Source organism: Helicoverpa zea, chromosome 9 (assembly GCF_022581195.2).
Source record: "Helicoverpa zea isolate HzStark_Cry1AcR chromosome 9, ilHelZeax1.1, whole genome shotgun sequence".
NCBI classification, from domain to species: Eukaryota; Metazoa; Arthropoda; class Insecta; order Lepidoptera; family Noctuidae; genus Helicoverpa; species Helicoverpa zea.
Window position 1 is genome coordinate 1196691 of NC_061460.1, and position 13962 is coordinate 1210652.

Sequence of the window (13962 nt, forward strand, 5' to 3'; positions counted from 1 at the left end):
TCAAGAAAATATTTATTTATATCATATTCTTTCACTTTCATATTAAACTGAATGTCATGTCAAACAAATGTCAAATGTCAGCCGTGTGTCAAACTTGCACAGATAAAATTATGTGCGTTTTATAATTTTATTCAAGGCAGTTTTAAATTTTGTTACTAGGTAATTGTGTAAAAATTCCGTGTCTTTGTTTTTGTGAATTTTGCTATCATTGCTTTCTTCAACGGTTTAGTATATTTTTTTCCTGTTCTTGTTATATTTTTACTGTTATCTTTTTTTATTTTTTCATTGTTCTAATATTTATTGGTGTTCGCTGGCGGGTGGAGTTGAAGTAGTTAAAACAGTCAATTTATTTTTTTATTTAGTTTTAGTTGTTTAGTTTTATATACTTATAAATATTTATTTTATATATATTATTTGCCATTTATGAATTCTGATAGTGATAGTTTTCATTCTGCTAATGAATCCTTGGAGAATGATGATAGTTTCTGCTCATTACCTGAAACCCTCGGAGATACTTTGAAAACTCAATTCCAGCAATGTAATAAAACTTTTAATGTATGTCACATTAATGCTCAAAGTGTCCCGAGTCACTACAGTGAACTCGTCGTCACCTTTAGTAATAGTAATGTTCACGCCATCCTGATTTCTGAGAGCTGGTTTAAACCAGATCTCTTGTCCACCTCGTACTCTCTTCCTGGCTTCGTTCTTATTCGGAATGATCGGCTTGGGAGACGAGGGGGTGGAGTGGCAATTTACCTTCGATCAGACTTTCCTTATAGGATTTTGGCCAGTTCGTCTGGACCTCTAGCTAGTGCTGAATATCTCTTTCTTGAGGTTTCAGTCAAGGGGGCCAAAGCTGTCGTTGGTGTTGTCTACTGCCCCCCTTGTGTTGACTACTTCACTGATTTTGAATCGGTTTTAGAATCGCTGGGTTCAGAGTATGCGCATTACATCATCATGGGTGATTTTAACACAAATCTCCTAACTCCCAACTCACCTCGTTCCCATAAACTCCTGCACCTTGTACAATCATCCAGCTTAACTGTACTTCCTCTCCAGGCTACTCACCGATCCACGGTCGGTGATGATTCCTGGCTGGATGTAATGATAATTTCCAACCAATCCCTTGTTTCCTCTCACGGTCAATATCTTGCTCCTGGCTTTTCTCATCACGACCTCATTTTCCTTTCCTATATCCTTAAACCTCCTAAGCCCAAGACTAAGGTTTTGCATAGGCGGTGCTTCGCACGCATGGATGTTGATCGGTTGCTTGAGGACGCCTTTAATATTGATTGGACGCCTTTGGTGACAGCTGATTCAGTTGACGACAAGGTCACCATTTTTAACAATTTGGTGAACAAGCTGTACGATGTCCATGCACCAGTTAAAAAGGTAAGGGTAAAACGACCACCAGCACCGTGGATGACCAGTCTCATCAAGATTGCCATGCGTAGGAGGGACCGTGCGTTTCGCAAGTTTAAACGGGAGCGTACGGACGAAAACTGGGCTCTATACAAGGCTGCTAGGAATCGGTGTAATCTGATGATACGCAACGCTAAACGCCGCCATATACTAAGCAATGTCTCATCATCGACTTCTGCCGATATCTGGAAGTTCTTAGGGACTTTGGGTATTGGCAAACCGCGACATTTAGACATACCTAGTTCGATTACTTTAGATGCTTTAAACAATCAATTCAGCACTTCTTCCAATTTGGATTTTTTAACCAAACAGGATACTCTCAATTTTATATCACGTCTAACGCGTCCTAATATTGATCCTTTTACTTTTCAGCCAGTCGATGAGGGAGAGATCAGAAGAATTATCCTGTCCATTAAGTCAAAAGCGATGGGATGTGATAACATCAGTCGGCAAATGATTGTTACCATCCTTGTCCCGATCCTTCCTGTTATCACCCATATTGTCAACTATTCCCTTTTCTCTGGAACTTTCCCTTTGCTTTGGCGAAAAGCTTACGTACGCCCTCTTCCCAAAATTTCCAGCCCCACTCTCCCCAATCATTTCCGTCCAATCTCTATTCTTCCCTTCTTGTCCAAAGTGCTTGAGGCTTGTGCTCATAAGCAATTTGCGCGTTTTGTTTATGCTAATAAACTTATGAGCCCACTACAATCTGGGTTTAGGCCGGGCCACAGCACTTCCTCTGCCCTCCTTAAAGTGACTGGCGATATTAGATGGGCCACGGAGGACGCTAACCTGACAGTACTGGTTTTAGTCGATTTCTCGAATGCGTTCAATACCGTCAGTCATGATATCTTATTATCTATCCTATCCCACTTGATGGTCTCTTCTAAAGCATTAGACTGGTTTTCTTCTTATCTTCGGGATCGTCAGCAGTCTGTTCGGGTGGATGAAGGCTCATCAACTTGGTGTACTTTGAATGCTGGTGTTCCACAAGGCGGCATACTCTCACCTCTTTTATTCTCGATATTTATAAATCTACTCACTCTCGAGCTTCAGTGTTCGTATCATCTCTATGCCGACGACTTGCAGCTTTATCGACACACCAAGGCCATTGACTTGATTGATACGCTTGACAAAATTAATGCAGATTTGGAAGTAGTGAAGAATTGGTCTGACAGGTTTGGGGTAGAGGTTAACCCTACCAAGTGTCAAGCTATTATCATTGGGGGCTCGAGAGCTATGAGCAGGGTTGATGGTCTTGGCTTACCACCTTTAGTTTTTAATGGTATCCTCATTCCGTACAGCTGTAGTGTGAAAAATCTTGGCCTACACATTGACTCTACGCTAAATTGGCAATCACAGGTTGCAGCTGTCAGTCAGAAAGTTACTTGCACGCTACGGTTCCTCTATCGCTTGAAAAATTTTCTCCCGTTCAAGGTTAAGGAGACGCTTATGCAAACCTTAATCTTTCCAATAATCGACTATGGTGATGTTTGCTACTATGACCTGAATGCAGATCTGCTCAATAAACTTGACCGGCTTCTCAACAATTGCATTCGATTCGTTTTTAACCTCCGCAAGTACGATCACGTGTCAGCGTATCGAGCGCAACTTAAATGGCTACCGATAAGACAACGACGTGTGATGAGGGCATTAACTACTCTTTTCTCTATTCTACATTCTCCCACTTCACCTTCTTATTTAACTCCTCACTTCCAATATATGTGTTCTCAACATTCCAAAAATCTTCGTTCTTCAAATAATCGTCTTCTGCACTGCCCTACTCACCGTTCAGACATCATTCATTCTTCCTTTTTCGTTAAATCCATTCTTCTGTGGAATGAGCTTCCTCTGGAAATCAGGATGGTTAACAGTCGATATTCCTTTAAAAAGAAACTACGCGACCACATTCACAAGAAATTGGCAGAATCGCTACCATAGCTTTTTTTTTCTATTCTTTTTTTATTCATGGCAAATGTAATATGTATGTATGTATGTATATATTTTGTGTATTATTGTCCATATATTCTATAAATATATATTTTTCTCGTTGCATGTAGATTGTGTTAAAAACTGCACCTACCACTGCTATTTCCCCACCACCCAAAGGTAGACTGGGAGAAAACGCCTAAGGCGTTAAGTCCGCCATTGTACTATTTGTGCAAAAAGTATTATAAATAAATAAATAAATAATTGTGCACGTTCTGAACTGGGTTCGAGTTCTACTTGTGATTGAGTGTAGTGCGGAATAGCCGCTGCGAACGCGAAGCTTATTTTACGGACGAAATGAAGTAGGTACTTACTTCATACATTTCTATTTACCTTTAATACATATACGTACACTGGTTTTCTATGGACCTAACCAACGATAAAATTAAGTTGCGTTTGGTACTGGGGGTCCATGGATCATGTATGTCATCATGAAAATCCTTCATGCCTCTGGAGGTACGCAAAACTGTTATCAAGCAAAAGCTATCAATTCTTACTACATTCATTTTGCTACTGGTATCCAAAAGCCCATTAGTCTGAAAAAACCCCCTTACCAAGATCCCATAAGATTGTGGAGTGAGATGGCTCTGGTATTCAGTATCGTTAAGTTAGACTGGAAGGCGGTACCAATATAGTTGCAAAAGGCTAGGCAAATAATTTTCTCTTTGTAATTCTAGTTTATATTAGGTCACGTATTTCGTAACTATAAATAATACAACAATGGAGGAGTGACAGGTCGTTATTAGGTTGTCAACCAAAGGAAATAGATTACAGTGGTTACGCATAGGCGGGAACTTTCTCATTATTTGTGCGAGTACTGCAAACTGCTAGTTTATATTGTTGTGACGTGCCGTTCAACAAATGTTTACAGTTTTACACTATAGTTTTACTGTTTCAGAAATTGTTGAATGAGAAAAAAATATTATGTAAAAAACTTTTTACAAAAAAATAAAACCGACTCCCAAAAACACTGAAAAGCAAAAAAAAACTATTCTTAGGTGCATCGGCCTAGAAGTCGGTGTCTAATGGATGTAACTAAGTTTATAACGCCACCGACTTCTAGGCCGATGCACCTAAGAATAGTTTTTTTTTGCTTTTCAGTGTTTTTGGGAGTCGGTTTTATTTTTTTGTAAAAAGTTTTTTATTTTTAGCTTTTCAGTGACAAGCATAGTTGTCACTATCCGCATGTCATATCCGCAGTGGAAAGTTCTCATCAATACGAACAATATAAGCCCAAGCACGAGGTAGTTTACATATTCAATTGTCGAGTTCCCTGGACCTTCGCTGGTCTCCATCATCAGGTCAGCTTCAAACCTTCACTGTTGCAAAGGTCTCGTCAATACGAACAAAATAAGCCCAAACACGAGGTAGTTTTTTACACATTCATTGTTCAAGTTCCCTCGACCTTCTCTGGTCTTCATCATCAGGTCAGCTCCAAGCCTTCACTATTGCATAGTGTTATCAGACATGCGCCTTAGTGTCAAGTTTTTACCCTACGTATGCCTACGATTTTCGAAAGTTGCCCTCGATTTCTCAGGGTTTCCATCATCAGATCCTGACCTGGTGACTATGGGACCACCTGGGAGGTAAACCCTATCAAACAAAAAAAAAATTTTGCAAATCGGTCGAAGCGTCTCTGAGTAATCGGTGAACATACATAAAAAATAAAAAAAAAAAAAAAGATCCCGACGAATTGAGAACCTCCTCCTTTTTGGGAAGTCGGTTAATTAATGAGTTGTCCCATAATAGCAGCTACATTTGAATTGCCTGACGTCTTCGCGTGTTTTTCCACGGGCTAGTCAAAAGACCATTTTAAGGCCTGCTGGGGTCTCGGATTCGTTCGCAAGAGTAACCGCGGCCCTGGTACATGAAGGGCTCCAGAAGGAACATGGTGAGCTTTAGTTAGTAAGAGTCTGGCACTAACTCATGCGGCACCCACAGCAATAGAAATAAATAATAGTTTTAAAAAAACTAAAAAACACGCTTTTTATAGAAACACGAACTAAAAAATAGCAAATAAATTTTAATGAATTTAAATTAAGAAAATAGTGTTCAAAATTTCAATGAATATAAATTAATAATAGTGTGAATACAAAAAAAATATTTAAAAAAGCGTGGGGTGCTTTTTAAGGTCATATCGAAATGAAAATCACTCTACTCATATCTGTCAATAAAATATTTATAACTATTGACACCATGCACCCCACGCTTTTTTAAATATTTTTTTTGTATTCACACTATTATTAATTTATATTCATTGAAATTTTGAACACTATTTTCTTAATTTAAATTCATTAAAATTTATTTGCTATTTTTTAGTTCGGTTTTCTATAAAAAGCGTGTTTTTTAGTTTTTTTAAAACTATTATTTATTTTCTACTTTTTAGTTTGGATTATTTATAATAGCTTTTTAATTTCAAACTATTGCACGACTCGTGATGCAAAGCATCAGAGAGTGCTTTACGATCTAAAAAAATTTTTCGCCTTATTTTGGCAACTATTTTTAGTATTATAGCCTTGTTAGTTAAAGGAATCAAGATATTTTGCATTTTCTGTTTTTTAGTTTGTTTTTTTTTTTTAAAGTAGATTTAGTTTTTTTTTTAAACTATTATTTGTTTTGTAGAATTAAAATTCTCTTTAGTATACAAAAATTTTACAATATTAGAGAAAACGGCTAAAGATAATTATTGGAAATAAAAATTAACAACGAGTCCTGCCTTATCGACTGTTGTTTCCTAGCTAAGCTACTAGGTGATCTGCTGACCTACTAGTACACAAGATGGGGTGATGATAAATAAAACCTCCTCTGTGCACTGTTCTAAGCTGGTATATTAAAGTCTTACAAAAAAAACATTTTGTCTTAGAGTATCGCTTGTAACGAAACCATAGCGCGCATTGAAACGCGACAACGCCATCTATCGAGCGAGTAGGAAGCATTCAAATGTTAGTCGCAAACATACCGCCCACCAAGGACGTTACTGAAGGAACGTCCTTGGTGGGCGAAAATGAACTAAGGATGAACTATACTTAAAAACATTTGAACTACATAATTTGCACTTGTACTGTATAGGTACATTAAATTCGAACAAAATTTACACATTATGACTCTTAGACAATGAATATATACATAATAAATATAACAATTTGACCTTATACTAACAAAGTTTAAATATGAATAACAATATTATCTTAAAATAATTAACATAGATATGGAAAGACAATTTAACAATATTGTGATTTTGTACATTTGATCTAAAAGTAAAGTAGTAAATATTTGTTGTATACTTACTTGATTTTAAACATATGTAAAGTGTAAATTTCTTCTAAAATAACATGCGTAAAACATAAAGCTTATTTAACTACGGGTAAAATACATATTTTGGATGTTGGTCTCTTGATGGTTGAGGATTTGGTGCGTAACGTGACGACACGGGTGATATTACGAATAGATAGATAGATAGATAGATAGATAAAACATTTATTCGGACAAACGACAAGACACCATAAAGATACACAATAAGAAATAAAACAAAACAAGAAGTGGGTAGAAAGACAAACATAAAATACAAAAATTAACGGCGTGGCGCAGTGTCTTACGCTTGCACCGAATGGGAGTCCAGCTCAGCATGTGTCAGGTAGAATACCTGACGCTGGTATTCTGCTGGATCCCGAAAATGACGCACGGACGTCGAGTAGATGATTGGTGTGTGCTGTGTGTATTTGAAATAAGTGTTTAATGTTCTGTGTGTGTTGTGTTTGAATATGAACTATGTAAGATTAATAATGAAGTGCAAAAATGTGTAATTATGCAATCTGCCAGTACAAGTTTTGTCAGACTACAAGTCAACCGGAACACGGCAACGAAACAGCATCACGGCAGGTACCTGCTATCGCTAGATTATGGAGGTATTTGAAATCGTCATACCTAGTTTTTTTTGTGATGTAATAAGGAACTTTCGTAAGTGTGTTCTAAAGGTACCAAGTGTTTTGAGATTTCTTATTGGCGGGGGAATATTGTTCCAGCATTTAGTAGCAGCGTACCTAAAACTGCCTCTGAAGGCCGCAGTGCTGTGCGGCTCCGTAGAGAGTTGCTGTGAGCATTGTCGTACCGGGCGATCTCTCTTAGTAGCAATAAAGCTGAGTTTATTATACAAATAGGATGGCTCTTTGTACTTTGTGACCCCAAAGAGTAGGCAAGCCAAGTGCAACTTGCGGCGTGACTTCATCTTAAGGATGGAGTGTTCATTGATAAAGGGAGTGACGTGAGTTCTTGGTGGTATTTTGAAGCAGAATCTGGCGCAGGCATTTTGCACTCTCTGGATCAGGCGTTCCGTTCGTGCCAGCAATCGAGGACCGTAAACAGTGTCTGCATAGTTAAGGTTAGAAAGCACAAGTGACTCAACCAGCTGCACACGCAATTCCTCCGACAAATAAGGCCTTATTTTATAAAGGATTTTAAGCCGGTAGAAACACGTGCGCACTGACTTTGCCACGTGCGCCTCATACCTCAACTCCGCATCCATGGTCAGACCCAGATTACGTGCTTCATTAACTCGGTCAACCGACTCACCCATGAGTACAACGTCTATTGTAGACGGCAGGGCACTAATCTGACATTTTGTACCAAATATCATGTATTTAGTTTTGGTGGGATTAAGTACCAAGCCGTTGACCTCTGCCCAACTTGCTATCCTATTAAGATCTTCGTTCAAATCTCTCAGAGCGTTTAAATGTTCGCCAGGAACAAACGAGACGTAAACTTGTACATCATCAGCGTAAATGTGATACCTACACCGCTCCAGCGAGTTTACAATGTCGGCACAGTATAAAATGAAGATCAGGGGGCCCAGTATTGAGCCCTGCGGAACTCCTCTATTGACGGGAGTAAGTGACGAGGTCAGGGTTGACCCATTGCTCAGTCGCACTTCAACACGCTGCTGCCGATTGCTAAGATAGCTCCTAAACAATTTTATAGCATTATCGTCAAAGCCGTAATACTTTAGTTTGCTGAGAAGCAACTCAATATTAATGCAGTCAAAAGCACGTGAAAAATCTAGCAAAACCAGAATTGTGCACATGCCCTTGTCCTGTGCAGATAGGATGTTATCCGTCACATCCAGCAGAGCGGTCGAAGTGCCACGTTGCTTACGAAAGCCTGACTGCAACTCCGGAAGCATATTGTTTGCATCCAAATACTGCGACAGCTGCTGAAAGATTGCTTTTTCAGCGATTTTGGATAGGCATGGCAATATGCTTATGGGCCTGAGATCTTTCAGTTCCGTCGGGTTGTTTATTTTTGGGAGGGGTCTAACACAAGCAATTTTCCAGATGTCAGGGAACGTTGCAGAGGCAATCGACTTATTAACAATATCTGTGATAACTTCTATTGTATGCGGAAATGTCAGTTTAAGCATGTCAAGTGTTATTCCGTCACAACCCTCAGCATTCGATTTCAACTGACCAAAATATCGCAAAACCTGTTCGGTACTCACCGGGTGTAGTGAGAAACTCGCATCACTAAAGCGGTGACATTCAAAGAAGGTACTTACAGTTGCATTTAAGTTTGGATTACCAGGAACATTCAAAAAATTTAAATTTATTTGATCAGGGTCTCTAAAGTGAACTGGAAGGTCATTGAGTGGTTTAGGTGGCAATATAGTACTTTTCAAATTTTTCCATAGTGTTTTTGGGTCGTTAATTTTGTTATTTATGTTTTGTTTAAAATATGCAACTTTTTCATAAAATAAGGAACTGGACACGAGTGATTTTAATTGTTTGTAATATACCTTCTTTGATTCCGACTTAGTTGTACGATACTTGGCGAGGGCCTCATTACGCAGATGCATCATGAACTTTATCGTATCTGTTATCCATGGGTATGAGTGGTCTTTGATCAAGCAAGTCTTGACTGGAGCATACTCATCGAAAACAGACACGACATTCCGGTTCAGTGCATCGACCATGTCATTTACATTTGATAAGTCACGAATGATTTCCCAGTTTATACGCGCCAAGCAATCATCAAAACTTTCCATATTAATTTTTGAAATTGGTCTGAAAGCCACCGTGTGAGGTTTATACTTACTACGCTTTATATTAAGTGTGCAATTTACCAAAGCGTGACCATGTATTGAACCGAATGGTTCAACACAGACAGATATGTTGTTTATGGTAGTGCAAACAAGGTCGATTAGCGTCTGACTATGATCCGTGAAATGGGTGGGGGAGTCAACTAATTGCTTAAGGTTCAGGCAATTTAAAAATTCACAGACTTTCCGAGTTTGGCAACTGGTGATCAACATATTAACATTAAAATCGCCAAGCAGTATATAGTGGTCACATTTTGCTAGTGAACTGATGGTGTCGGTAATTGAATCTAAGAAGAGGTCCAAATCAGAGCGAGGGGGACGATACGCTGTTCCTATAGCGAGTTTGACTCCATTCAAAGACAGGGTAATCCACATTTGTTCGATAGACTCATATCTGGGGTCAGTTGGTGTAGAACAGGCGCGGACAGTCAGACCGCGCTTGATGTAAAAACCCACACCACCGCCACGACCCCCGCGCACAGTCGCAGGTCGCGGCGTGTGACGCAGACGGTAGCCCGGCACCGTGGGCGCGCGACCCTCCTCGCCCGCTCGTAACCACGTCTCATTGACTGCGACTATATCGAATGAATGACTTACCACTGACGCCACAAAGTCATCGTGCTTCGTACCTAGGGAACCCACGTTTAACAAACCAACTTTTAAATATTTATCCTGCATTCGTAATACAGTGTTTTGTTGTTAAAGACAAAAACTTATGCCGACAAAATAGCCTAACGTTTTTACTGGTAATGGGGGCCATCAAAATGATAATAATATAAAACTTAATCCTACGTATTTGTGAATGGATGTTGTAAATAACAATAAATTTTAATAAATAATATTTCATTGGGGAAAAAATTATTGCTAGTAAATAATAATTAAAAAATGTGGGTTTAAATATAAATTTGTAAAAATAGAAAATTGTGAATAACGTGAATATTATAAGTTTGTAAGACATTTTATATATTAGTTTAAAATCGTTTATGTAACTTATTGTAAATAGTCTCATGTAGTAAATAGTTTTCATATGAATGCGAAGTATATGTATACTGTAGTTTTGTTTAGTGTATAATAGTGTGTAGGAAAGCATAACTGCATTTATGTGTGTGTGTGATACGTGCAAGCAATGCGCCAGTATTATTCCTTGGTCAAAAATGTAAACCAATATAGCTAAGTGCAGAGCAACTAAAAGTGGGTTGATAACAATTAATCCAAGAGGACTCCCATTCGATAGTGCAAGAAATGCGCACCATTTGGTCTGAACACTTATTAGGAAGAAAAACAAGTTTAAAAGTGAATGTATAAGACAAATAAAATTGAGTAATAAAAATAAACACGAAAACAAATATAACAATAAAAAGACAGAACAATGAAAAATCATACGCACAACAACAACAATTATGCACAACTTAAGCCTCAAACAGATCTTTAGCCAAAAATTTTGGTAACATCGTCTTCATGTCTAATAACTTCTACTTTTAAACGATCGTCCTTGCGACACAATATTTTACCCTCCCTTGTCCACACATACTTCCAGCCATGCAGACTCGCTGCCTGGCGGGCGCGATAAAATAACCGGCGATTGGTGCGCGTGAGACGCTCGTTGACGTAAACACGGTGCGGCGGGCCAGGCATATCGAGTGCATCCGTACTCAAGCCACGACGCACTCGGGCCGCGCGCAGTAGCGCGTCGCGGGTCGCGCGCCTCGCCAGGCGCACCGATATACTCCGCGGCCGTTGCGCAGCGGGGTCAGCAGCAATACTGCCATCCAAGGCAACAACACGGTTGCGGTGCGTAGCTCCAACCCGTTCGGCATGGACGACGTCCCTCTCGTCTAGTGTAATGCCGAGCTTTACTGCGAGAACGTTCACGAGGTGGAGGGTGCTTTCTTCCTTACTCTCGGGGATTCCTGTGATCTCAATGTCGTTGAGCAACAGTTCTTGATCACGCTCGTTAAGCTGGCACTTCAATTCAGCGATAGTGTTGTCGACGTAATCGCTGTTGGTCGGCAGGATTTTCTGCTCGAACTTCAGCTCGAGAGCTTCAACTCGCGCCTCGATCACGTCCATACGCTCGCCAGAGTTATTTAGGGCGTCTTTTAGCTGCGCCACTTCTGTCCGCAATTGAAGAAATTCTTTGTGCATGAGGCGAAACTCTGCACGAAGTTCCTCCTTGAACACCCGAAGTTCAGCAGCCAAATCCGGGGAGAAAGTTGTAGTTTCGTCCAGCGCAGTACAATTAAACGGGCTGGTATCCACCAGCTCCTTAGAGAGCTGCTCCCTTGGAAGGACAGAATTTGCCATTCCTCTTACGGGTGTCTCCGCCTTATTGTCCCTAACCTGGTTTTTCTGGCATTCCGGACAACACCAGTTCGTTGGAATACAACCCGTTGCAGGCAGACTAACGCAAGCTCGATGGTGTATGCGATTGCATTTGATGCATGTAGCGGCATCTATCGACGTCATATATTTCTTGCAACCACCACACTTAGATGCAGGCATGACTGTGTCGAAATGCAGGAGCAATCGATACCAATTCTTTTGAGTATCAAAAGATGGCGCTGTTCACAACTTTGCGTGCGGCTATGGTTAGATGGGAGTCCTATGGTTTACTAACACCATGTATCGACACTGGGGTAAACAGAGTAATATGCGCACTTTGGTATCACTTCAGCACTTAGTTTCAAATAATGTTTAATGATTAATGTTTATATTTTTATGTTTAGGGTAGATTTAGGTCACTGTTAATTAGCTTTGAGTTAAGATGTAATTAGTTTTAAGTTTTTCATACAATACACTGCACTAAAACACTAGATAACGTTTTATGTGACGCACTAGGTTAAGCTTCGACTTTTTGTAATATACTTCTTACTATTGTATACGTTTTTTAATTTATTTGATGCTAAACAACAGCAACCAGCACAGGCTAACTTGGCGTCCGTGACGTCACTCAATAGTTGTCACTATCCATACAAGTGGGAAGTTCTCATCAATACAAAGAATATAAGTCCAAACGAGGTATTTTACATATTCAGTTTATTTGTTTATTTACTCAGTTGTCGAGTTCCCTCGACTTTCTCTGGTCTCCATCATCAGGTCAGCTCCCAACCTTCACTGTTGCATAGGTTTTGTCAATACAAATGATTTAAGCCCAAACACGAGGTTTACATATTCAGTTGTCGAGTTCCCTCGACTTTCTCTGGTCTCCATCATCAGGTCAGCTCCAAACCTTCACTGTTGCAAAGGTCTTGTCAATACAAATAATTTAAGCCCAAACACGAGGTAGTTTACATATTCAGTTGTCGAGTTCCCTGGACCCTCTCTGGTCTCCATCATCAGGTCAGCTCCAAATCTTCACAGTTGAATAGTGCTTTTAGGCGTACACCTGAGTGTCAAGTTTTTACCCTATGTATGCCTACAACTTTCGAAGGTTGCCCTCGATTTCTCAGGGTTTCCATCATCAGATCCTGACCTGATGACTATGGGACCAACTGGCAGCTATTCCGAGTCGAACAAAAAAAGAATCACGTAGATCGGTCTATAAACCTCGGAGTAATCGATGTGTATGTGTAACCTCCTCCTTTTTGGGAAGTCGGTTAAAATGGAATAATTTTATCAAATTAGTGTATTGTCATCGGTCCTCAATAAATCTACAAAGTTTGAACGAAATCTGGCCGTTTAAAGTGGGTCAAAATCGCGCCCAAAGAAGTCGGTTACAAACATACAAACATACAGGTGAAGCTAATAAAAAGCGTGTAAAAATAAATTTCTGTGATGTTATTCGAGTGTATGGAGTTTTGAAGGCAATATTAATATTTTCAAATAGAAAATGTTCATCTACATAACAGTTATTTTTCAATTAAACGTTTTCAGCTAAGGGCACGGCTTACATCAGCCGTATTATTTTGTAATATTTTTCCGTAAAATTGTAAAAAAAAAACCTACAAAATCGTATTGTACAATGCCATATCGATGGCAACAGTCCTCTGATTTTAATATACTCATACTAAACTAAACACGGGAAACGTACCAAGCTTCCATATGAAATATACAATTTTTCATATGAAAACTTGTATTTTCCTCTTCAACGCTTTGAGTCAGTCATTTCATGAAAGAAATATTGTATTTTTTTCGTTCAGCCCGCGCACTGCCATAAAAGGGATAAAGATAGCGACGCGTAGCCGGTTTTATTTTCTTTGAGAATTTCATATGATACTTTTTATGGAGGGCACCGTTGTTCTATACGAAAAATGTTAGACTGTTTGTGATGCCGTGTCAGAGATTTCGTGGTTCAACGTGAGATTTAGGATATTGGGTCTTTGTTTCATCGGTCTATGGCATAAAATATTCTATAGAAGCCATGGAAGCGCGAGTTGTTGCTTGTTAGAGTAAACGTCAGCGATATTAGGATTTCAGAAGTGAAAGGAAGTAGTTTTAAGTATGTAAAAAAAGGAAAGCATGCT

At 39.3% G+C, this 13962-nt stretch overlaps 1 protein-coding gene across 1 annotated transcript; it reads right to left on the bottom strand.

The window, feature by feature from the left end:
* Window positions 1–10392: 10392 nt before the first annotated feature.
* LOC124633475 lies at window positions 10393–12277 on the bottom strand. Its single transcript, XM_047168705.1, has one exon. The coding sequence runs from the start codon at window positions 11999–12001 to the stop codon at window positions 10928–10930; it is 1074 nt and encodes a 357-aa protein (XP_047024661.1). The 5' UTR covers window positions 12002–12277; the 3' UTR covers window positions 10393–10927.
* Window positions 12278–13962: the final 1685 nt, after the last annotated feature.

What these genes read in the sequence shown, in the direction of transcription:
- LOC124633475 (XM_047168705.1), bottom strand. Translation starts at nt 12,001, where the DNA reads ATGCCTGCATCTAAGTGTGGTGGTTGCAAGAAATATATGACGTCGATA.